This window comes from Anser cygnoides, chromosome 8 (genome assembly GCF_040182565.1).
Source record: "Anser cygnoides isolate HZ-2024a breed goose chromosome 8, Taihu_goose_T2T_genome, whole genome shotgun sequence".
NCBI classification, from domain to species: domain Eukaryota; kingdom Metazoa; phylum Chordata; class Aves; order Anseriformes; family Anatidae; genus Anser; species Anser cygnoides.
Window position 1 is genome coordinate 29,490,983 of NC_089880.1, and position 26,903 is coordinate 29,517,885.

Sequence of the window (26,903 nt, forward strand, 5' to 3'; positions counted from 1 at the left end):
TCTCAGGCAAGACACTTCTGCTGCGCCTGACAAAAGAGCCCTCTGGTTGCTATTCCAGTCACGACAGAGCCACTTAATCAAATACATACCCAGGAATACCACAAGTCCCATACATATAGATAAATATTCCGACTTGTTATGGTGCAACGCTTTTACTTTGGCACTTGCTGTGTGTGGGCCTCATGGAGCTTGGTGCAGGAATCATTGCCTTAATTTACCACAAAGACACCAGAAGAGAGGTGGCTGCTGGCTGCCTAGTGGCGCTCTCTGGAAGCAGGTTAGGTAGCACACCTTGGAGTGATTTAGATCCTTAGCTGGATTCTTCCAAATAAGATCTTTCTTTCTAGAGGTTTCCTTTTGACCTCTGTTGTAAAAAGTACCCTGTGTTCAACAATCAGAAGCGAGAGACTCTCCAAGTCCTTGGGTGCCTCTAACTGGCTCGCTGTGCCTTCTGTCCCTGCTACTGCCAGTGCTCCAAGTTCCCCCCATCCCCGAGCAGCTCATTTCTGGGTATTTCTCTTTTTATTGCTGGGAGTGGAATACTGAAAAAATAATTCAGTATTTTTATGCAGTAGCTACCTCCAAAAATACTATTTTCGAAGGTAAAAGTCAAGGAAGAACAATAAATAATAATTGCACTACCTCTTCCTTCTCATTACTCCAGATGATTGCTCTAGAGGAAAACACAGAAGATTTTATTTGAATGCCCCGTATTCCCTTTCTAAAGCATTTCAGAGATCAAACTTTAATAGTTTAAATACGACTTAAGAAAAATAAACTTTAAAATTGAGATTCACATTACCTAATATTATCTGCAGAGGAATTTATACCAGTAGCAATACTGTAGTCATCCAAGCAGGAAAAAGAAACAATGCATATTTCCCCAGTTACAAATAAACTGATTTTAAAAATTAACTACTTCCAGACTAGAGTTTATTGTCCTATTCATAAAAATGGAAAGATGGTGGCTAGAGGGGAAGTCATACTTAAAACTAATTTAATGATAAATTAGAGCAAAACATGCATAACACGTATGGATATTTTGCAGAAATAAAGATGCTAAATTCAGCCAAGAAATTATTTGCTGTGAATTATTCACTTGGTTCTGTCAGTTACTGAACCTTTATAAAGGTTCTGTGGAAAGCAGAAATAAAAAATCAAGCATATGCAGAGCAAAACAGCATCAAAAGTCAAAGAAGTCTCCAAGGGAGATGAACTTCAATGCCACAGTAGAGTAAACAAATGGAATTATTTACAATATAACGTTATCGTTTGCGATGATATTTTATTCATTATTTAATCACACACTGAGTCTCCCTCGCAGCCCGTGGTAGACTACATAGCCATTTTGTTCCGCCTTTCACCTGCCATGTACATATGGAAGCGATATAGTTTGTTTAATGTTTGTGTGCGTTACGCATGCTACTGCCTCCTGCCCGTGTTTAAAACATACCCATTGCCCCCCACCTGCTTACTGGGGTACACAGACCTAAGGCTGCAAGGCATTCGTGGATGATGTGACCATTACACGACTCCACATCTCTTTGATCCCCCAATAGCCAGCAGGCGTGTCTCCCTGCAGAGCTCTTCCTCTTACCGAGCAGGATAAAACACTCAAAGGGAATTCAAGTCAGGAGCCGGTGCGCTCGGCAGCACGTCCAAACCACACCACCCACCCCAGCACAGTGAGTGCAGGAAAACAGACTGACAGGGTTGCTGTTGTACAGCATGAGATTTTTGTCCCAGCACAGAATTAAGGAAAGTGGGCTCAAGATCATGAATTTTTGCTCTAACCGAGCCTTAGTTTCACTTTCTGTTGCTATTTCCACACACTCTCGTGTTGAAGATGCCCAACACTCACTCCAGCATTCCAGCCAAGTTTCAAGAATCCCGTGGCTTCACAATTTGCATAACCACGTGCACCAACCTAGTGCTGCGCTAAAGCACCTCTTCCCTTAATCCCCTAATTTGTGGGAAGAGCTGGGGGGACAGGAGGGCGGTTCTGTTCAGCAGTGCAAGTCAGACAAGGGAGGATTAGCATAATCCAACTGCTGCAGCTATTCAATTTTAAGACTAAGGATGATAAAACCATTTTTCCTAGTCAATCATTGTGACTGACTTGAGTCAGAAAAGGAGGGGGGGGGAGCAAATGATGGTATAAATTAATGAAATCAGTGGAATTATGTCAAGTGACACCATGAGAATGAGGCCTTGCGTTAGAAGCATCCTGCTATTGCTGTGAAGGAAGTCAACAAATTCTAAGAAACCATATAATTATGAGTTCCTCAAAGCACTTTATCCCATCAAGCACTACCTTACAAATACTAGATATTACTTGTATTAACACTTAAGGAAGTGAAGAGCGGCAAGGGTGCTTGAAACATCGCCAGGCACTCGGCAGAGCCAGGAACAGAAGGTGACATGCCACTGTACATCCTGACTGATGAAGGAGGTTACCCAGGAAAACAGGAGAAGAAGCAGAGTCGCTGGCTGAACCTGATCCAGGGTCTGCCGTCACTGCCAGTTCCATCTGTGAGCAAATCCCCACTACATGACTTTTGAGCTTCCTTCCTCTATTTTCTGCTGTTAGCATGATCTCCCTACCAGTCCCCACCAGAACAATTACATGCTGTGTCTCCTTTCCTTTCTGTTGGCTTGTCTCACATAATAAAGGTGCTTGCATATATTAATTGTCTCAAAAAGCTAGGACCTTCGGATGGAGATTGCTGAAAATAAGGATTTGGCACTGGAAGAATGAAGAAGCCTCACTAAACAAGCGCGAGCCTACAGGCTGAGAACAACCCCTTGCCGCATTACGGGGGATGCCACACTCAGTCTGACTTAGCTTCCCAAACTCATTTGCCCCTGGTACTGCATGCAGCCTAACGAAAACAGCATTAGCTTCAATTACCGTAGGTGATTTCTTAATAGCTGATTCACATTCTTCTAATAACCCATCCCCACCTTCCTCATCTAGGGTGTAGACGGAGCCAACTGAGACCTTAACGCAGGCTCTGACACTGACAAATGCCTCTTTTTGATCACTTCAGGTTGTGAGAGTCTATCCCATACGCATCAAAATCAAACACAAAGTACGGGAAGCATTAATTAAAGCATATCAAACGCAGACTTGACAAGACTATGATTTAAGTGTAAAACTGCCTGAAGAACTGTGATTCAATATTTTAGTTCATAACCCACTTTTTATATCATTGTATAGAACTGGAAAAAAGAGAACACTTCCCTCCCTCCACACCCTTCATGTTTTATTTTATCTTTCAACTCTTGCTGGCAAGACTGTCTCAGCATCATCTCTGAAAAAAGATATCATAAATTGCTCGGAGTTGAAAGAGAAGGAGAACTTGTAAACAAGTTACTTATTCTCATACTCTGTCCCCTAATTCCAAAGACAGAAAAAGCACCACACCTTTCAGAGGATGCAGTTTTCCTCCTCCAGCTCCAAGTCTGAGAATTGCTCCATGCAATACTTACGCAGGTACCCTTGTGATTCTTTATCTCTGCAGAAATCATCCTACATCGCAGAAATACTTACAGAAAGCACAGCTATTCCCAAAAAGCTGGCAGGCACAGGCAAGAAATTCATTACTTCCTGGCTAGGAATTCACTGACCTTAGGGAACAGAGAGGGCTGACTTACAAAAGGTTTACATTGGATGTTAATCTGCTGTGTACACAAACGCCTTGGACTGAAAGTCTTGAGACTAAAAACTCTCGTGATATTTCTGATACTCTCTGCTTAAAGTTCAGCTGGAACCTGAAACGCTAGGCGAACATGAAAACTACAAAGAATAAAACTCAAACAAACCTCTGAATCTAAATACATAGAGCTACCTAACATACATCACCTAACCTCCTGAACCTCGTGCAGGAGTCAGCCACGGGCAGCAAGAGAAAGACGTGGTCCATCGGTGGTAATGGCCAGAACAGTAGCCCAGAAGTGATCCGAAGGGCTAGCACTCCATGCGGGCACACAATACATCCTGTACTAATTTGTTAAGTGCTTTGCAGCCTATCTCCCATCCTTTAATGTCAGAAAGGCTCATTAGAATATTGAAAAGGCCAGTCAGGCCTGGCATTTGACACCGGTGGAGGTCTGGGAGATGACCTCCAAGTCAGAGCCTGCTGGGAGGATAATACTAAATTTCCTCTAATACCTTGCCATTTCCTCTTCTCTGTTAATCCAGATACATCCTCTTTCTTCCTCTTGATTTCTGGCTAGGCTTTTTTCCTTTTTACACGTCTCCTTATTTAACACTTTTCTATTTTTCATGTGTAAGAAAAAGAAAAAAAAAGTCTTTCTATCAACAGGAATTGATCGCTTGCACTTTTTGATAAGAAGAGTTGCTCTGAGTATCTTATGTTTCCACTTTAGTATCACTGGCATCCGCAACCACCTGCCATGTGATCCTTGGCACTGTGAATAAGAAGCAAAATTTTCCCCCGGAGTGGTAGGAACCTTCCCCGGAAACCTCCCCGATGTCTGCTGGAAACGCGGGGCTGGCACTTCGCAATCCTGTGCTGCGGTAGCCCCACTCTGAAGCCTTTGAATGTCTTCAGCTTTACACCGAGTTGACTACCAAGTTATCTCCAGTGTGCTGCTTCTCACTTGGATGTGACAAGGAATGAAATTTAATTCACGGCAGGATTATTAGTATTATTGAGTTGGCTACATGTGAAGGAGCACAAGTGTCACACCACTGCTCCCATACATCATTTCCCATTCTTTGCTATCTCATCCTAGGGTCTTCAGTCAGAACAGTCTCAGCATTCTTTATTATTGTCTTCAAGTTTGCTTCTGCTGACCCAGTTTAATTTTCATATTTGCATCTTCACATTACCCTGCATGCAAGTTATTGAAGTTTATGTGTGTCATTTATCTTATTCCTTCACCAAAAAAATGTGTACATTTAGAAATCTGATATCCATTACTCTTTTTGACAGATCATGGTACAGCTCGAAAATGCTCCACAAGACTTATCTGCATCAGCCACATTGATTTATCAGATTAATTTAACTTCTTTGAAGAGGCTTTCAGTAATAATCAGCTCTATTGTGTTCACAAAAATAATTCCAAATGCAAAAATGTTAATTTAGATCCAGGGTTCCGATTCAGCTTACTGTGAAGATGAGGACAGCTCCGAAGTTCAGTTCTGTTTGGCTTCCAAAACCTCAAAGTTCGGGGGACCTAAAGCAGAAAGCTACAGCAAACACTCCTCTTGCCAAAACACAAGCAGCTTTTTCAGAGCTCTGCCCCGGTCTTCCCCCGCATTATCGTAAGGATAAAGCAACGTACAGGGAAAGCATTATTAAGATAAGATAGAAGAGACTAAAACAAAACTAGGAGATACTAGGACATTGCATGACCTACGCAAATTATATTAGGAAGTGAGTGTTATTTTTCAAAGTTTTCCCCCCTGTTCTCAGTCAGTGCCACCACCACTTGAAGGATGCCTCAGTGTTTTCCAAGCAAATATGTGTCGGTTGATAATGAAGTGCTCTCCGAGTGACTTGTCCTAACGCAGGCAACATTAGCAGAACTACACCGGAATGTCTGCAGCTCCTGTCCTTTCAGGGATTTTCTAGCCCCCAGTGGGGAGAAAGGGCTCGGATGCTGTACTTGTTGCTATGGTAGCTGCTAAAACTGCTGCTCCCAAGAATGTTTGAATTGCTCTCTGTATTCAAAACATGCTTTGAAATAAGGTTAAAAATCAACAGTTATAGGACTATTAAAGAGTCAATTACTGACTTCTTTATGTTTAAAAAAAAAAAAAATTAGAAGAAGCACTTAATGTCCCGTCTGCATCTCAGCTGTGTTAATAGTAAATCACATGCAGTCTGTAAAGGTCTTTCAGAACAGAGATCTGAAGCAGCCCTTATAAATAATTTAATTTATTTATACAATTAGATTAGAATGCACTATACTTCTTTTTCTTGATAATTTCAGACATGAGTGCCTGCTACAAATGTGATCCCTGGCTGGAAACAAGCTTCCTATCAAACAATACTTGAAAAAAAAATTGTACGAAAATAGATTTTGAGACATTGTGTGTATTTCTGGGTTTTAAGAGATACTTTTCCTAGCTTGCCTCACTGCACACTTTGCACACTGGCTGCCGGACCAAAATGCTGCTCTGAGGCTCCAGATCTGCCACTTGCTCTTCCTAATCCTGCCGGCTGGACACAAGCAGACTTTCCCCCGCCATCTCGACTCACTCTCCTGGAGTCATCGCGTGGTGTTTCAGAGGCAGGCTCCGTAGCCAGGCTGTCCTCGTGAGACCACACGTTGGACTGCACAATTCACAGCCGAAGGTGACGCTGGGTGTGGATGAGCCTTTGGATAGGCAGCCACCTCTCTCCGCTTTTGCTGAAACATCTCTGAAGCATTTTTGTGCCTTCGTTGTGGTATTTCATTTCAATATTGTGACTGATAATTTCAAAGGAAATATTAAAATCAGCGTACTAGCCCAGTCTGAGGGGCTGTCTGTCCACAATCCTGCCCACTTTAGCCAAGACCAATGCATGCAGTTTTGGGATCCAGCTGGAAAGGGAATGGCTGATGCTCAAATAAGACCTAGAGAGAGGGAGATGAACATGCAGGAAGGAGTTTTCCTCTGCAACTAGCCCCGCAGCACAGAGATAAAGAGGGCAGAGAGCAAAGCCTGTGCTGTTCAGGGAACAGCTTTGTATTGCAGTACTCTCAGAGGTTTTTGTCTGAATTAATAAACAATGCCCTAAGGGAAGGGGTTGGAAGAGGCTTTGGCAAGATGTTAGCCCGTCCTTAGTTGGGGAGACAAGCCAGCAGCCATACAGCGCTTACGGAATAATCTGCCCATAGGGAAGCTGCTTCTTAGCGCTCATTAGTCAGAGGTGGGGTTATACCCTCAAGCATGAAGCACAAATCTAGGAATTTTAAAAGCATTAGTAATAAGAAATCCACTATTAGCATTGTTTCAGCTCCTTTTAATTGACCATAATGCAAATATATTAGAAATGTCTAAAAGATACTTGAAAGGAATTCCAGAAAGCAGTCCTCTCTGCTGCTATCATTTCTAAATCTGTTACAATGCCCAAAGAAAATTAACTCACGTCTTAAATAATTCATGCATTTATTGGGTCAGAGGCTCTTTCAGACCTGATGCTCTGCCAATGGAAATGGCAGAGACACAAATGAGAATCCAGACAGGAGCATTAGCCGTAAAGTTTGAAACTGGATCCAATCCCAGGCTTCTTGATGTGGGATGTGTGCTGATGCAAAGCTTGTTTTCATGCGTGCTCCCCCTGCAAGTACTGAAGGTCTTCCCAACAGGTGCACCACATTCACATCATATTAGTCATAAGCAGAGCTACACAGTTCAGACTATTAATAATAGAATGTGAAAGTTATCCAAATGCAGACAAGACCCTAACCTAGCCACAGGGGCATTAAGACCTACTGCGATGTCAGTAAACAGCTATCACGGTCTTCTAAAGCTGAGAGCTACAGAGACAAAAGTACTCCAGCAGAGTTTAAAGGTGGAAGTACTGCTGCACCTTTATAAAAATTCAGCACCATGCTACAGGTGCACTAACCCCCAAAACTCCAGCAATATCTACCAATGTCATTTCTCTTGTTTCAGGTCCCTCTAATAGGCTGGTAACTGCTTAACATTCGTCGTAATGAATTGCTGCGGGTCGGAGCCGAACTAGACGAGGTGCGCCAAGTAATGAAGCTTTTGACATAACTCTGCTAATTCACCCCAGCTGTGGCCTTTAGCACCCGCAGGTAGTGCTTCCCTGGATCTCATATAGCAGACGACCGCCAGTGGTGATGAATTGTGCCAGCCCATGTGGTTGGTTTATATTGCAGACAAACATCCACCAGAGATGAGGTCAGGGCCACCGAACTCACTTTACTCGTGACCCTAAGCCAGCCTAGACCTCTGTTTTTAGAGAAATGAAAAATGACTGCATTAACCCCTGCACTGCAAAGCGAAAAACAGCTTTCTGTTATCGTGGGAGTCCACACGACACAACCCAGGGCAAGTAAAATATGCAAAGGCTGAGCTAAAACCCTGCAAGGGGAACTTTTAGATCAGTTGTTACACCAGTGAATCCTCTCTGCTGGAAGCACTCCAGGGATAGTGGAATTAACTCAGCCAGGGTGTTGCAAAAGGCATGGATAAGCAATCCAACATCCATTTGGGAGAGGTGGTAATGCACCACTACACTGTTCTGAGATAATCAAATGTCAGCCTGGCAACTCAGCTGATATGATCATTAAGGTTGGGCTCAATTCCATGAATACTCCCAGTTTTTTCATCCCTTGAGATCGAAACAGCTTTACCCCACTTAGAAGAAAAATGAATATTTTGCATATATAAAGCTCTTTCATCCCCAAGGACTTCACTCAATATGGACTAGATTTATAAATAGCCTACCAGCAGGTGCCTTTGGAGTTGTGAACAATCCCTGATACAGGCTGGCCCTACTGTACAGTGGAACCCGCTCATAGATGATCTCAGTATAACCACAAAAGCAAAAAGGGCAAAAGAATTAAGGTCCCATTGCTTGTTGTGTGCAAAAAATGGGTACAAATGAGAAATGTTTCTTACAGAGTTGAACACTATCATATTTAAAACACGCACTACCATCCGGCTGGTATTTCCCATTAGAGGTCAGGACTCCTGAAGTCACCTGATTCTAGTGTTTATCGTTCTTAAGGTCCAACTGAAGCCAATGCTGCGTTAATTCCAGCTCTCCAAGAAGGCATCAGCACCATGTCAGGGAGGTTATAAAAATACTTGGAGAATGTCTGGAATACCTATGTTTCTTTAAAAAGGCCAAAAAGACAAAACCCTGGCATTAAACTCGTTAAATACAAAAGCAAAAGCTAATCATGTCCATAGCACGATTATTTCTACTTGCAAAGGGATTTCTTTAACCCAACCACTTGAACTAATCCACCTGCATAATAAATGCATTATTACTTTAAAGGGGGACAGGACAGCTTCTTTCTCCCTCCTCTGCTAATAGGCAGCAGTCGGTAAGTTATTTTGCAGTTAAGCTCGACAGACACATCTCTTTTCCATGCATGACATATGCTAACTGAGAGCACATTGGACAGCAGCTACATTACCATGAACCAGCATTTATAAATGAAGGTTCATAGAAGAGTAATGAATGCCACGGTATTTCTTTTAGCATATTCTGCCACTGTATATCTATCCCACTAACCTCCCAGGAAAATAAGGAGGTCAAGAGAACAGTCAAAGTTGATAATGCTGAATCTCAAAACTACTATTATTAAACACGGCAATTTGGAAACGGAGAACTGCTGAGAGAGCTGCGACGTGCCAGTTAGACCAAGGGCAACCACGAGGCCAGGAATGACTTGAGCAGGACCATCAGTCAGGGCAAAAGAGCAGAGAAAGTAAAAATTGGGCTGGGGCTACCAACACCACTGGTATATTTACAGAAAGTAGAGGAATGAGTAATATGCCAAGTGGAAGTGAGTATATAAAACAAAAAAAGCAAAGTAAAATGAAATGTTGCATCGAAAACATCCCCTGGCTCATAAATACAGATGCTGGAATCACAGAAGGCTGGTGGTCTGAGTCACTTCTCAGTCTCTTGTGAACAAAAACTGATGTACAAAATATTGTGGCTTCACACAGAAACTCATAAATAAGGACTCCTAAGAAAGGTGTAAACAAAATTTATGAAAACCACAGATGTAATGTGCAAGTGGGAAGAGTTGATTTTTAAGGGAAAGAACTCCACTGCAAGGATTTCCAGAAGCATCTGGCTCCAGCGTACCTGTAGTCCCCTGGAAGCTTCTCTCCAGCGCAGCTGCTGCTGCCTGCACTTCCAGAAGGTGGCATTTGGGGCAGGGACCACTTTCAAGCAGGGTTCCTGACAGTGGGTTCATCCACCCAAGAGCATACACACATTCATAAAGGTCAGCAAGAATGCTCTACTATCAGCAAAGAAGAAAGGGGGTTAGCAGCTCCTTGTTCACAATGGCAAATAACAATTTCTTTGCCACCAATGTTTCCTTTAGCTGTCATTTGTGGTGGCTTATTACAACAATTTACATACGCAAAAACAAGTTATATATATCCAATGCTCCTTCCACAGCTCGCAGCCCACTACCTAACCCATCCAGTTTTCCATCCTTTTGCAAATCCTCAGAGCAACAGGAAAAGAGAATACAATTTATTGAAGCAGGTCCAGAAGCCCCCAGATGGCAGGCAATCGCAGCAGTCATAAGAAAGAAATAACACAGCTAAGTAAAAATAAAGCTTACACAGCTATTGCTAAACTTACCAAATAACCCTCCCTTCAAGGCTGGAATCAAAAAAAGGCAGAACTACTCGGAAGCAAACAAATAGAAATGAAAATCCTGAAGACAAACTCAGAGCAATGTCCTTGTTGACATACAATACAGCTTAATGTATATTCACAGGGGCAGCAGAGCAACGTGGACTCAGCATATTCTGAATTTCAGGATGTTTCCAGTAATGCAAGTGATCTGTTAAGACAGAGTAGAGGTCCACTTGTGCACTCTATCTAATTTAGAATAATGATAAAGAAATGCCGAGTATCTCAAGCAAGGCCAGATCTTCAGGTTAACACAGAAATTTTGCTCCTGCAGAGCCAGTAGCTTCTAACATCAACAGATGCAGAATTAAAACTACAAGGAAGAGGGAAGGAGCTCTGGGGCAGGGTCACCAGGTGATATTTTTATTGGGATGTAGGACAGTTGGTGTTGGAAGGGACCTCAGAAGGCCATCTAGTCCAGCATTCTGCTCAAAGGGGTGAGTTCTTTCAGTAGAGCATACTGCTCTTCCAGCTTCTTCTCATTTCAGGTAACATCGGCGGAGCGCATCCTAAAACACAAACCTTTCATTTCCCGTTCCTTTCAATTGAAGGGCACAGGGTTTTTACAGCATAGCAGGATAGATTGCTTAAACAAATGCTGACTCCTCTAATCTTTAGAGGAACGGCAATTTCCCTTTCTCGGTGTTTGCTAAACCCCTTTGTTCAAGCAAACATAAAAACCAGAGTTCTCAAAGAAAATTTCATTCCCATCTCTCCGCAACCGGTGTCTCCCAGCCTGTATTTACAGCACAGAAACATCATGCAGGATATATAAAAGCAGTTATCGTTATTAAGCACAGATTTGTATTTTGAGTTGTGGCTATGGCAGCACAATACAGGATTGCTTCGATAGTTCAAAGCCCTAGCCGAGCTGCACGCAGCGACTGCTGCAGTAATGATGCACTGAAGAAGACACGAGATCCATGTTGTACATCTTGCTACTAGGTTCCCTCAGCATTTTTACCCTTTACAAAGCAACCATCAGAGTGGTTCATACAGCAGTAGAAGCTTGAGGAGTCATGGGCTTTGTAACTTTTTTCAATTGGTAATTCTGCCCCAACAGAAAAAACAATAGAAATCTAAATAGTCAAAAAAATAAAATAAAATCTGTTACCCCAACAATCAGTCAGGATATTATTTGTTCTGGGATAGAAATGGGAGGAGGTTCCAAATCTCTGGGAATTTGGCTTAGCTTTTTCCACACACACCCCACAGTGGATAGAAACACTGTTCTACTACCAGGTCTACTCTGAAGATACACGGCTATCATATCGGAATACGTGGCTATCATATCAGGGTACGACAGCAGGTAACCTGCACGTGTATTACCGCGCAGAGCTTTCACATATCACATAACTGGCACCACTGAATAAGCACTGTAAGTACTAACACAGCATATCTGAGCTTACATCTGCTCCCTATCCAGCCTATTATTGGCTTTAACTAAGTGAACGGCAGAAATGAGATGTCATTTAAGATGGATTCCCCTACATTTATTCACTTGTAGCATTATCTGGGATTCACACATATTCAAATCCCGAAGATATGTGCTTGCTTTAGCAGGTCTGACATCCTGATAAGAGCTGTAACACTTAACACATTAGCCAGAATGATATACTGGCCTGAGTTCAAGACAATATTCAGTGGAAAATTCCTTCTGAAGATTTGAAAATCTCGGTTTCAAAACAACATATCCTAATACCGCTCTTTATTATCACTGGTGATCGCTAAAACAAAAGACACACAGCCAACGTGACACGCTGGGCTTCTCACTTGACACTTCTCTGCACAGACACAGGGGCTGCAGCTTCGGAAGAAGCGATGCTGCAGAGTTACACCCAGGCACAGCAGAGGTCAGCCCAATTTCTCCATGCTTCTCATCAAATTCTCTCCTGTGGTCGAATTGTCCCCTTTCCCTCACGATGCTTTAGTGGAATCACAAAAGCTAGCGGATGCGGTGAGGATAATCCTCGTCTCCTGGCTTATCGCCGCTACCACACAAGCTTCACACAAATGATGGGTGCTATCCCACATACAGCTGTAGGTGGTTTGTAACTAAAGCTGGTCACTTGATTTGCTAATGCTCCACCGAGGTATCATTTCTTGTGGGTGCACTGTTTATTGTGCAGGGCCTTGGCAAAAAATGCAGAAGAGTTTGAAGAAGAGCTTCAAAACCCAACATCAATTTATAGGACCCTTTAAAGCATTCTCTCCCAGCTCCCATTCCTCTTTAAGAAGCAGCAGTGTCAGAATGATTTCTTTATGTCTATCTTTATGTCTGTGTCTACTTTCACAGTCAGCTCTTAAATCATTTCTCTCTACTTCAAAGTGAAGAAATAAGTACAGTCATACGCTCCTCACAGCAGGCCTTTTCTGACTCCATTTAAGATGCTTTGGACTTGTCTGGAGCCAGCAGAGGGAGGAATAAACACAAACCTCTTCCCCCTCCCTCGTCTAACCCCATGCCTTCCCATTCCCTTTTCACAGGGGGCTGAAATGCCATCAAATCTCACAGGTTCATAGCATGTCCTCAACAGGGAAAGCATCCCGCAGCCTGAACATCTTCTTTTACAGGAGAGTGAAAGGCAGAGCATGCAGCACAGGACCACCGGCCACGTGAGTGTGAGAGGAGCAGACCTGCACAGCGTGGCAGCTGTGCTGAGGGCCCTGAGTTTTAGGGCAGTCACTTCCCACTATCCCTACCTTGAGGTAAGTGGGCTGGGTGTCCTTGAGCAGAGAGATTGGGTACGCTCCTCCAGCATCTCCTTTGATTTAGTTTCATATGAGAGAAATACACTTTGTGCACTCCAAGAACCACAGAGCACTGAATGACAGATTACCTTAAAAGCTTACTGCTGACCTGAATTAAAACATCGGGGTAAACACCCGCCTGACAGGCAGAACTTTCTCCTGTATCCAGGTACTGCGTTGACCTGATTTATAGCACTACATAATACAATCTGAGCAGTTCCAGTTCCCTGATGTTAGTCACTATTCACTGATTAAAGAAAGATAGCTGATGAAATGAGGTCGACAGGTAGGCAAGAAGAAAAGGATGAAACCAACTTACAAATTCAAAACCTTAAGAGCCTCAAGTTACTTTCATTAAAATATTTTACCAAGACAGAGAAAAAAAAATCAACATTACAAACAAGTTTTCAAAGCCATAATCCTCCACTATTTTTAAACCTTATATTGGCTTTTAACTCCTTTTTTTAAGAAATTAGTAGTTCAGTGACAGATGTGATCAAAGCTTCTCTTTCTGGAGCCAGGAAATAAGTTCGCTACAGCTATCTTGGTGATAGATGTGTTTCTAGTGCTTCCACACTCGGTTCCAACCTACTGGCTGCAGCTGATTTATAGTCCTTCTAGAATACCTTTCATATCTGTCTTTGGGTTTTGTTTCGTCATTTAACATTCAAAATTTCATTTTATTTGTATGCATTAATAATCCCTGTAGAGGTGCTTCTTTAGCACCTTTCAGATGTGGTTTGCAACATAATTTACAGATGCTGAGTCTAATTACTGCCCATGAGGTTCTGCTCTGCCAGAACACACCGCCCTCCCCGCTCAGAGATCGCACAAAGCCCTAATTCATTCAACGGGATGCTGCATGAGCCTGGAAGACACCAGCGAGGCCCTGACCCCAAAAAGACCTGTGCATACAAAGATGCGTATGTCGCAAACAGATTATTGAAATCAAGGAAGAAAACGGTCCCAACCATTTCTTTGGGTCATCCCTGTTAGAACAATCCCATTAAAGTCTTAAGAATATGCAGCCTAATCGTGGTGCAGCTGATAAAAAAGCAGCTTGAGAGTGACCGATCAACAGCTGTGTGGCAGGCTAACGGGGCAAACCCCAGCTGGCCAGGGACTGACAAAGGTCTGCACAGGGCGTGGTGGTGTTGAATGGAGGGAGGGCACGGACTGGGAGGTGTACAACTGCAGCACCCAAAGGCTTATAGCATGCACTGAACACAGTGCTTGCAGTAAAATGAGGTCTGCATGCACACTCAGCAAATAAATAAAAATATTTAACCACTTAGTGACATAAGAAATAGATGGATGCATAAAAAGATTACTCTGTATAAAGATGAACTAATGCTGGAACTGCTTTGGGGTTAAGAATTTGCCCCCCATTTTTAGTCCCTGACAAACAGTGGCACCCAAGAGTGCTGGCAGTGACCAGGGGAACCAAGCAGCCCACGAGGGAGGCATGCTGGAAGAGCTGGCGATGCCAAGCACACGAGTCACAAGCACCTGCAAGTCCCAGGTAACTTAGTGTTATCTTGGCCAGCCAATGAACTCAAATTTTAGAAGCAAAATGGAAGTTGGAGGCAGTATTTTTGCTGTAAATATAAAAATTAAAGATTCTGGTTCTTGTTTTTCTGATTTAAATCTATGTGTATTTTTAATAAGTGACAACTGTGGCAGTGACATACCTGAACAGCTACGTTTTCAGCTAGAGATGCTAAAAATAAGAACCTTCAAAATACACAGTTCCCGTTTCCACTAACCAAAGAAAGTATCAAAACTTTCAAAAACTTTCAAAAACTATGGATGTCTTAACTATGAAAGGCATGGCTACTAAGATACCAGATTTTGCTCAGGCATAGAAATAGGTACTTATAAACCTATTTTAAATGAATATGCAATTTTAATAAGCAAAAAGAAAGTGATCCTGGCAATAGTAGTGTTGTTAGATTACATCCATTATACTCATTTACAACACATAAATATCTGCATTTTATAAACAGCAAGCAACTGTTTTTGTGTTGAGATCTAAATAAATCCACTGAAATTTTTACTGGGGATATCACAGATGAACCCCCCCTAAATACAGACGACTATTTAAGCAGGGCCTAGTACAGCATTTAAGAATGCTGTAGAAAAGCATTTAAGAAATCGGGAACTCTTTTCTTTTTCCTTCTTCAGTGTTCCAGTATTTCAACAAATGTAAGGAAGGCTCTGCCAAGAACATATTAATACATGCTACTCTTGGAGTATATATTAGTATGTGTTACTATTGGAGTATACAAATGCCATATAGACTAATAAACAAGGGATACTGAAATACAAGATTTTAATGTAAGTGCTCAGATCAAGCAAGTGACACTTCAAAATGGCAAAGGACAGAGGAAAATCCCCCGCCTGCATGCACGGCTGTTCAGAAAGCCACAATTTCTCCCAGCATACAGCCTGAGCTCCACTTACTACTCTCTTCAGTTTCCAGATGTGCTAAAACAGGGATGTGTGAGGAAGGACAGGTCTCGCTTCCCAGAGCCCAGGCAACCAGGACAGGTGTCGCTGCAGCCGAGGCGTAAGCAGGGCGGCCTGCTGGTCAGAGCCAGATACCAGGGGAATGGAGACACAGCCACGGTTAGACCCAAATACAGCCCAAGGTCCAGGAAACTCAGAGGGAAAGCAGAGATCTCAGCTGCTGGCCAGCCACGAGTAGTTACGGCACTTCCCAGAGGCCAGGCGCACTGGCCTAATGAAACCCTTAGAGATCGTTACGAAGCCACAGATGGAAAATAAGCTCTACCTACACCTCCGTGTCCTAGCCATTCACCTCCGTCCTGCTGCAAGGGACAGTCCTGGAGATGTCCTGTTGATGCCACAGAGCTTATTAGAGAATGGGAATAAACCTCCCGCTAGCTTCAGCCTTCTGTCTCATTTCCTATCAGCAGTTAACCTCGCTTCCTCGTCATTATATCAGTCCAGCTGGTGAGAGAGCCAGAGGTTCAGCCTACTTCACCACTCACATTTTCAAGGGGAAGGCACGCACGTTGGTGGCTGTTAATTAATTTCCACCTCACTCAAAATTGCCTGAATTGTCTCTCAGACCGCACACGATCATCAGCACAAGCTGCATGCCAAATCACAGAGCTCTCTTACCCGGACTTCGTACCCCAAAACAAATGCAGCACAAAGCCAACTTCGTCATATAATTTCTGCTGCTTAGCCACTTAACACTGCTGGTGTCCCACACACACCCCTCCAGCAAAATACCACAGTACACTTTAACAGTAGACACTCTGCACTGATTTCCTCCATGAATACATTTTAAATGGATTTCCTATTTATTTTAAATGATTCCTTGCAACCAATTTAATACAAGCAGGGGAATGGTCAATGCTCACAAGATGCCAATGGTCAGTTTAGGTTATCGACACAGCCCAGGTTCCAGGCATCCTAACCAACACGGTTTATAACTGATTAGACAGCAGGGCTTCAGACTAGGTTGGGAAATTCCTTCAACCACTCTGAACCCTCGCACGCAGAAGCTGTTAGGCTGTGTGTGTTGGTAGCAGCGTGCTCCAAGGGCACGGCAGGGTTAATGAGGCTGGTATCAGGGTACGGCTACATGAACAAACCGCTGCGGGGTTCAGGAACATTCACAGCATGTTGGCTGCTCCACGACCCCTCTCCAGCATTCCCTGGAGTAACTTGTTCATAGAGCCATAACCCCAGGAGCGCGCTGGCCTGTTAGCAAAAACGCGTGCTTATGGAAAGGAGCAGATGTTAGGAATGCTTTAAAAGGTTAAGAATCACAGCATGCCTGAAAAGGGAAAGGAAATACACTGATTATCCTTTTAGTTAGCAAGATGAATGCTTAGTCCCCTCTGAAGCCTCAGTTGTATCCCCAGCCTCATTACTGGTGCACGTGTGCGCTGGAGAAAGTGACTGCAGAGGTGAGGGATGCTGTGGGGGGAAGTAACTGCAAGTGACAGGAGGAAACTGTTGGGATCTTGAGGCCACCCTTCACAGAGGGACAGGAACTGGATCAGACCTTCTGAGATCCACCTTCAGATCACCACATGAGAATTAAGGGTGCAGGAGGAGATGTCTGACTTAGAGGAATGCTTATTCCTTCAGGAAAAAGGTGGCACAAAAACTTTCCTCAGGCTGCACCTGGCCGACAAGCTGCAAGTCAAGATAGGCTGCGTGAAGTCTATCTGCACATCGAGCTGCTCTCGGTACCAGGATACTCTACGCACAGCAAAGTTACCAAGCAACCACGAGAACTTGCCCTGAGGAAAAACAGAGCTAGGGTCTCTGAACAGGAGCCAAGTGACAGACGCAGCCCTCTTTCCTGCCACATTGCCTCTGTACTTCAGCTTCCCCCTTGGACTCACCTCGGGCACGGCTCCGCGAGGACTGGGGCTGAGCTGAAATGGAGCCCCGGACGTCTGGTGCCTGCAGGGAGCCCCTGGCCAGGGCTGCTGGTGCTCTCGGGCCCTGGCACGCTGGTGATGGGTGAGCAGATGTCTCCCTCACTGCCTTCTTGTGAGGAAGAGTTAAGCACGGTCTGGCTGAAGCTGATGTCTTTAAGATTTCTAAAACTTCTTAAAGAGTGAGGGTCACAGACAAGCGCCAGTTAGCATAAATCCCATTCACACAAAAAACTCCCAAATCATTTTTTCTTGAGGTCATTCAGCGTAACAGCTCTTCATCCGGACTCTACAGAGACTGGTGTGTTCTTTATGCTCTATTTGCAGTCCCAATGACTCCAACATTACAACTGCTAAAAGAAATTACTATTAAGGCAGTTGAATCTAAAGTATCATGGCTTTGTGGTGCTATAAAAGAGACAAGGTGCATTTTCCTTATTCCACACTGAATTGCAGTGAAGCAATCTCTGAGCAGTTAAATAATCGGCAGCAATGTGGCAAAACTGGTGCCCAACCCTTTATGCCCATTCCTGCCTCTGAGCTGGCTCCTCTGTTGTACCATTTTCCCTTCCCGTGTTATTCCTCACCTGGCTGATCCCCGGTGAGGGTCACTGCACAGCTGTGCCACCATCTGTGCTGAAATACGAAGACGGGCAAGGTCAAGTGGAAAGGTTAAGGGCTGCTTAACCCACGCTGGATGCTGAGGGAAGGCTCTGTAGCTGTAGGGTTGCTGCATTTCACACGTTGCCCTCACTCTTCCATGCGAATGAAGTCCAAAATGTTCTGGATTTAGAGAGAAGAAAAAAAATCAAAGCCTACCTTCAATGATAGGTGTCTGTTACAGGCTTGATTTTGTAATGTCAGTCTGTTAATTAAACTGGATAGCTGCATGTTCTTAGGTAACGTATTCTGCAGGTTTTACTACAGTACTTCAGCTTACACGATGTTACAGCGGGGCCTCTCAGCAGGTGTTACTGCAGCAGCAAATGTTAGCAGGGTAATTGGTCTTCACTTGCGAAAGAAGGAAAAAGAGCCTAACGCACAAATAATACTCTCTCTTTACAGAGTAAGCTTCGGTAATGAAATTAGGACGTCTAACATAAAGCTATAAAGAGTGACAAATCTCTCTTGCAATTCTTAATTTGTGTTAACCCCTTGACTCTAGCAGGTCTGGAGCTCCTGACACTAAGTGCTAATGCATTTAACATTAAACATACATGCTAAATGCATTACAATTATGCCATGCTAATGGAAGCGTTCGTGGCCTGTCAGATAGGCCAAGTATTTGCTTCACTTGGGTGTTTACCACAAGTGAGGCAGCATTTCAGCGTACAAGTCGTATCAGAAACTTTAATGATCTTTATTGGGAGCAATTGCATTGCACTGTCCTGGATTTCACTGTGTGTTTTTTCCTCCCATTCTTATCAGCTGAAGGCTGGAGTTTGAAAGGTTACTTTAATTAACACCTTACCACAAGATTATGATACAGAAGTTCACTTATGAAGAATAAAACTTTTGTTTTGTGACCACTCTAAAGAGGTATCCCCTGGATTTAAAACACCAGGAGCTAACTGCCCGGTGAGCAGAGCCTGTTCTAAGCCCAGTTAAGAGTCCAGTGGTAAGTCTGCCCCTTTTGCAATTTGAGTTCAGAGGTTTAAAATAAAGAGCAGCAGAAACAGAAGAAATGAGTATCACAGGGTATTCAGCTGGTAAAATATTATTCCCATAATATATTACGAAGTACACTGTCAAACAAAAACATGGTGTAGTTTTTAATACCCAGTGGTACAACTGAAAGTTTATTGCAGCATAAACCACGAGTACTGTGATTCCAAGGTATGGATCTATATATTGTTATCCCTGTATCAAACAGATATCCTCAGGCTCAGTAACTCCAGGTAGATCTGCACACGTCAGCACACACGAGCACAGCAGAGTAACGTACATTAGACCATTGCTCACAGGTGGTACCAGCACTGAGTCCTGGCTGGAAAAGGGCTGGGTTGCCTCTGTGTGCACCAGGATTTCACTGCCATGGGGGTGGGGAGGAGCCCTGACATACCCTGCAGGTCTCATCCTCTCCACTGTCAGCTATTCATTGGTATTACCAGGCAAAAACATAATGCTCTAGAGGATTTGCGTTTGGTTTTTGACTTGTTGCAATTAGCCACATCAGTTCTTAGGAATTAAGCACAAACCATCCCTGTAGCCACAACACGTTCAGTTTTGTCCTCTGGATTTCAGATTACAGGGGCAATAGAGATTTCATTCCAGAAGGAAGCTGACAACTGATTTAGAGTTGCCATGCGGACGGATTAGGCAAAATACACGGCAGCAACTGTTCTGCAGTGACATATTATCAGGTTTGCCCAGGGCAGCAGAAGCTGAGAGCTAACAACGGATGGCATCTGGATTTTCAGAACAACCCCCCAAACATCCCTTGTTATTCACAGCTGACAAAGCATCACTAAGACATGCTGCATTTGATTTCTACCTGTCAAGCTACATTCCAACCCCTGTGATTCACCCATCTGGAAAACTCAGAGAGACAATTTTATGATGGGAGAAATAAGCCAGTCACTGAATTTCTGCAAATGAGAAAGCACGTGAACTTCCCTGCGTTGGTTCCTGCCGACACCTATCCCCATAAGTCGTCCAACAGCAGCGCCTTGAATTGACCTACCTCCTCACTTTCTTCTCTCAAATGCTCTGTTTGTGGCGAAATGCACGGCCAGAATCAAATGCTCAGTAAGCCAAGACTAGGAATTATTTTTCACACATAGCAGGACGGTAACTGGTGGGAGCAGAAAGAGCCAAGCAGGAGTAAAAAAGTCTGGTGGGAAGGCTCAGCCCCGGGCAACACAGACCCTGAGCTGCCGAGGGGAGATACCCTCTCCTTTCTTCAGACAAACCAGGGCATTAGGGAAAAAAAGATGTCCATCTTTCTTGTACTCTTTGGCGGAAAACTATCTGCTGTGTGAAATCACCCTGTTTGTGTGTTTTAGCCCTGGCCCTTCCCTAAACACATCTTTTCAGACAGCTGCTTGCTGGGGCAGGGAGCATCTCACGTGCTGTGGTTGGCACAATGGGGCTCCGCTCTTGGTGGGCTCTTAAGAACAACCATAAACATGATCAGTAATAATAATCCCCACTTAAGTCACTGGAGGTATTTTTACGCTAATGCCCAGCTTAAAAGCATAATTCATTCACAACAATGAATAGAGCCAGCAGAACATCAGCAATAATCCTCTCACATTACAGGAGGCATACTGAGACGTGAGAATAGCACGGTGCCGGTAACTCCTCCTCATTACCGACTGCGAGCGGCAATCTGGGGGAGCTATCTTTTCCAACATCAAAAAGCACACAGTTCAGTGTGCAGGCAGGGGCAAAAGGCGGAGATGGATGCCTCACGGTGCTGAATTTAAAACTAGGGCATTTACTATAAGCAAAGAAAGGCAGCTTTTGGAAACTCTTGGCTAAAGAGAGGAAGGAAAGAAAGAGAGAAAAAATTACCTGCTAGTTTCATGCCATGGAAAAGAGTAACTCAGCAAACTCCTGCAGTCAGCATATCATCAAGCAATCTGAATATAAAAGCAGGAGTTCTGCAAAGGACTGCGTCTGCTTTGGTAATAATCTCCCTTCACGCTCCCTCATCGCTATTCTGCCTCTCATTAGCAGGCGCAGTGTTTCCCATTAGCTCCTTGTTTCCATACCTGCTTTACTTTGCTCCAGGAATTTCCACAGACTGCGGCTCCTCCATCACCCGCCTCCACGGCCTGAGCTTCATTTCTGCACTGGTAAATACGGGGTGCAGAAAAAGGAGGCTACACACTTAAAGAGCCACCTAGGATGGGCTCTGCCTCGCTGTGCCCCAGCCCCAGCACACAGCACCCCCCTTCCCCTCCCAAGGCACCTCCCCAGCACCACACAACACCTCTGCCCTGGTGCTTGCCCCCGAGTGACTCTGCATGGCAATGCACCAAGTGATTCCCACATGCTGGAAAGGTATAAAAAATATTCCAAACAGTGCAGCTGGAGGACACTCTGCTTTTCTCATACTCACAGGTGCTCTCTACCTGCTCCCTCTCTAAATGCCATGTTTAAATAATTCATGCTTTTCATGATAAGACTCTTCACCCAGCCAGAAACCTCAGGAATTTATAAACTAATGGCTAAATTCAACCTCACCTAAGAGGTTTCAGTAATGGCATGGCACGGTGAGATAAATTAGAGCTGATGATGAGGACCAGGGAGGGGGACATGCACTAACAGAGCAATAGGAAACCAGGGGAAATATCTGCACCCAAAGTAGCCCGCAGATCTGCAAAAAAAATGTAAAACAAATTGTCCCCTCTGTTGGTAACGCCTAGAGATTTACATAGTGCTATTCAACACATAAATTAGCAGTTCCTACTCTTTTTAGAATGAGTCTTTATGGATTTCTCTTCCTCCCCGCTGACCTCAGAGCCAAAAGGAGGATGGAGGTAGGAGGCAGGAGGTCATCAGAAACTGCAGAGCTCCGAGGGTGCTGGGAGGGAAGGGACCGGGAGGGATAATGGGTTGCAGGTCTGGACACCAGCCTGCCAAATGAGGTAGCAGCTCCAGCAGCACTCAGACACGCAGCTGAAAAAGCCCTGCAGCACTGCGAAATTCTGTGGGGAAAGGCAGGAGGGCATCAAACTACTGAACCTGGGACTTGTGTTAATAGGATCTTCTTGGATATGACACATAAGTGAGTACCACCCGGTCTAGAAAAGCAGCAACAGTAGACAACACAGCTAGCACTGTCACAGAATCGAGCATCTTTTAAGAGTAATGAATAGCTTTTGAAAAATGTCATGTAAGCAAGTAACTGATTAAACTTCATGACAAAAAGGAGCCCGGGCTGCTTTGGCTAATCACTGTTCTCTCTCTGTCCAAACCCCGGTCCTTCTTTGGGCCAATGAAGATATATCTGAACGTATACCTGAAATTAAAGTGATCTAATGCATACCAGTAATTGCTTCCCCTCACTTTCAGCAAGAAGCTATAGATTAACTTGTTAATTCAAAATGTAGTGCATTGAACGGTCTTCTCTCTGCAAGGATGGTTTCAGAAAGCTCCGAAATAAAGCAGAACAACATTTGTTATTAAGTCTTTAAGATTGTGCTAAGTAAACAAGAAGCTGTGCAGGTGCTCCACGACTTTCTGTTTTAACTTCCTAGGGGCTGTGGACTGCATGTGATTAGGTCAATTCAGCGATACGAACATTCCTAGCTGCTTCTTCCTTAAAGAACAAGAGATACGCATCTGGAAGAGGAGATTTACAAAACTACGTGGATTCACATACACACAACAAAAAGCAAATGCAGAGATGAAAACAGCTTTGGATGCTATCAGAACTTGATGCTGGATTCTGTGTGCCTGCATCCCTCCCTCAACACGTTACAAACCCATATCATGATTTTATTTCTTCTAGACCTGAGAAATGGGATGGGAAGCAAGTCATTTAGATCCCTCTACATTGGAGGTGCCTCACACATTTAGGAGTATCCCTGTGCTAAAGACTTTTTTGTTAGCTAGAGAGGAAACAGGCATAGGGCATCATTTCCCTACGCACTACTTTGAGTCCGTACACTGCCCGGTAACCGAGCCGTGCCATCACACAGAAAGCAGAGACCACCCCTAACTGCTGAAGGCAGCTGTTATGGGCAGGGCTGCAGTGAAGAAGGCTTTTCTGGCATGTTGCTGCAGTTTATCATCCCCGTTCATCAATTCTTTATGGAGAGATCCAGCCATCTCCAAGTTATGCTTAGAATTTGCTGGCATGTATCACTCAAAGAACAGAATAACAGAAAGAATTTCTTTCTGCTAATAAAACAGGGATCTGATGACAGCATCTCAGCAACGTACGAGCTAACAAACCCAAACATTTTAAACTGTTTACAGCTGCTCCCCTCTCCACCGGACAGGGAAGTTCTTCCTGAGCCTTCAGACCTTGCAAAGCATTCTCTAGACACATCTGCCTGGTTTTAGGAGGCATCAGTGATCCCTATGAGGCTTTCAAGACTACCTGCAACATCCCAGGCTGTAGCAAGGTGACTACAGGATTTTGGAATTCTTTCATTCAGTGTGGAAAGCAAAACCTGATGAGTGCAAGCCAGATGCTGCCATATACTTGTCCCAGTGGGGACAGTAGAAATTTGCCTCTGTTTCTTTTGAGCTAAGAAGATTCAAGTGTAACTGTGTGTTACAGCTTGCACTTCATGACCTGGAACGTTTAGAACTATATCGATTTTTCACTTTTTTTTTTTATTTTTATAAAGATTCATATGACTATTTAGAGAGAAGCTAGATTAAAATGAATAGAAAGATGGTGCTTAAGGACAGTGGTAGTTAAACAATGTTTAACTAGTCAGCAGAAATGGAATCCATGGGATGCTGAGAGCAGGGCATGGCACTTAGAAAAGCCCAACTAGATGTTTAGTAACAATTCCGTATGATGTTTAGTACCAACTTCATGCACAGGTACAGGAGGTAGAACAGCATTACCACAGGGCCTGGCAGGAGTGTTCATATCTTAGGGGCTGGCAGCCATGCCACCTCCGTAGTATTAAACTGCTGATGCACCATCACGGATTTCTGCCTTTCTTCTCAGCATTAGCTACTGATGGAGCCTAAATGGATCACTGATCTGCTCCAGTACTGAAAACTGGCCCAGGATCTGCAGACTGCCCTTTTGCTGAGGGAAACATCTCAGCACCTTATCTGCACAAGAACCTGAGTGAATTTCAGGCCCCGTTTGGTAACCACATGCACTGACACAAAACTTCATTTCCCACCCCCCCTTTTTCATATATCTTGATTTTCTCTCCCATTTGTCTCTGGAAATTTCTGAATTCATCTCTTCAGCTTTATGAATCAGACCTTAGAGGGCAGGGAGATGAAACCTCGATGATCTGCATTAACCCTTTGGATATTGCAGCTGCTGCTAGAAAGTAGAGCAGAGTTGCCACTCATTTTGTGATATTTGCCTGGAATTAAAAAAAAAATAGAAGAAGAAAATTGCTATTAACGGTAGGATCCAATTAAAAATTCATGTGTAAATTCAGTACAAACAGGGAGATGACAGGGAAATGGTTAAGCAGATCGGTGCTGGCTGCACAAATTGGAACTCTCTTACAATTTCTCCATGAATATCTAAAAATGAACATTTTCTCTGCACCTTCTCCCTGAAACATGTCCTGAGGGTTTCTAAGTGATTAAGAAACCAATGCCAGCTTTGTTCCCAAATAGGCAAGATCACTTACCTCAAAATTTAGGAAGTATAAAGTCATTATCTACATCATTTAAAAGTATATTTCCATTTCTCTGCTTTTACACCTTACTCCTTCCCTCCTTATCTCTTGCACTTTTGCAGGATAATAGCAATCAGATATCCAAAAAACCCACAAACCTGTTCTAAACCCTTTCCTTTGTCTCGTGCCTCCCTTCTCCCCAGCATGGCTTAGCATTCTCCACTTGGAGCAGAATTCTCCCCTAGCTACAAATTCTAATATGCCCTGATCTTTCCATTTCTAAATCTGATCCCAACTGGAAACAAAAGCAATTTTACAAATAATAGGAAAGCCTGAGGTTTGGTATGGAAAAGCTGAAATGGGCAAGGGGAAGATGTGATCTTCCTGTGATGCAAATAATGTTTTGCATTAAATGCGTAACCAAAAATAAAGCTCCCCGAGGTATATTTGCTAGTTCAGACAAGAAGAAACATCTTTAGCATATAAACACAGAGTACAGATTGAAATATTCCTCAGTGTGAAAATAACCAAGGATATAATTAGCATGGTTCTTGGGCTGAATTGTATTTTTTCTAAGTAGTTCAACTTTCTGCTGTTTGCATTGAAAATAATGGCTTATTGGGTATTTGTACAAGGCTGGCACTGTGTACAATCAACCATAAAATGGAACTGGAAGGAATTTTAAACCTTTTAAATGCCCTAAATGTACAAATGTAAGAAGGTTATGGTAAAAGCTGAAAATCAAGGCCAGTTCTCCTCCCGTGCTGTTTGCATCTAAGCATGCGGATGTCCTGAATGAGCACGGGAGCTCGGTGTTGGGTGGGCTGAGATCCACACAGGGCACAGTGCACACTAAACTTGCTCATATTTTTAGCTTTTTGCTAGAGCTCCTGGCCTTTTAAAGTAAAAATCAAAAATTTAATTTCATTAACTCTTAATAGAGATTATACTTTGACCGGTTTAAGAGAGGTTTAATGAATAAACAGGTTTGAGTCTCAATAGGCCCAGTGTTACCAGAGCTGATGGATCACTGAAGCTACACGACTTGCTGGACTGAAGGACATGAGAAAAGCAAGGTGCTGGACTGTCGTGAGTGCTGTGTTTGGTTCTGTAGGCTACTGACTTTCACAAGGAGGACTTGGAGAAAGCTATTACCCAGCAGTAGGACTTCTGGTACCTCTCCGACGAGTCGGTCAGGTCCTGTGGATTCTTGCTCTGTAACTGCACTTGTAAGGGCTAGAGAATCAAGGTAGCCTGGTTACCTGCAGAACCTGGACATCGACCATGGCAATGAGCCCATGCTGCTCTGCTTTCCCCAGAGGCAACCTATTTTTATGACATCTGAGAGAACTTAACGGCCTGTCAGGTTTGGCTGAAATTGGCTGAGGGCTTCAAAAGTTTTCAAAGACCAATAGATCATGCATAGAAGTAGAGAGACCCACCAGGCCTCATTTTCATAGAACATTAGACTGAAAAGTAAAGGCTCAGCTTTTCCACTCAGTCAGCCCAGACCTAGGAAGAAAGTAGAACCCAGAAAAACAGTCCAAAAAAAAAAAAGCCAAAGCAACAGAAATACGGCTTCTTTTGTCAATTCAGGCAGAGTCTAACCCAGACAGCCAGAGCTGATCATTTAAATTCCCACACTTTTACGTGTTTAATTCTTCAGATAATGAAGAAAGGTCTGAACCACGGTTCTGAGTAATTCAGTCTGAACCAGTCTGGTGCAAGAATGACCTGTCAGCCCAAAAGGATCGACACCCAGAACACTTCCTGCCTCCATCAAGGCAAAGGCAGCCGGAGGAGACCAGCGAGGCCCCAGCACAACCATCAATCATACCTTGACTCCTGGGAGCAGCTGAGCAGTAACTCACCTGGAAAAAGGTTATTCAGGGACACAAAACTTTCCTGATTGACTCAGGATCCTATAGGGGACGATATGTACACGCTCACCTTCAATTTCGCAGAAATCTTTTACAGTTTATATGTTTTTGTTGGTCTGGTATTTAAACAAGGTTACTGACTGTACACCTAAGTGAGGCTGCAGTACTACTTCATGTATCAGTATTAGG

The 26,903-nt window shown here is 43.6% G+C and overlaps 2 protein-coding genes across 2 annotated transcripts in view; both read right to left on the reverse strand.

The window, feature by feature from the left end:
- DAB1 (DAB adaptor protein 1) overlaps nucleotides 1-18,159 on the reverse strand; it is a 438,670-nt gene extending 420,511 nt beyond the window's left edge. The window contains exon 1 of the mRNA XM_067001657.1: nucleotides 18,142-18,159. The gene's annotated coding sequence lies outside the window, so the exon portion shown is untranslated. The remainder of the gene's footprint in view (nucleotides 1-18,141) is intronic.
- A 30-nt stretch (nucleotides 18,160-18,189) lies between these two features.
- OMA1 (OMA1 zinc metallopeptidase) overlaps nucleotides 18,190-26,903 on the reverse strand; it is an 82,665-nt gene continuing 73,951 nt past the window's right edge. Inside the window, exon 9 of the mRNA XM_067001662.1 lies at nucleotides 18,190-18,337. Coding sequence (XP_066857763.1) covers nucleotides 18,305-18,337 — 33 coding nt within the window. The 3' untranslated portion in view covers nucleotides 18,190-18,304. The remainder of the gene's footprint in view (nucleotides 18,338-26,903) is intronic.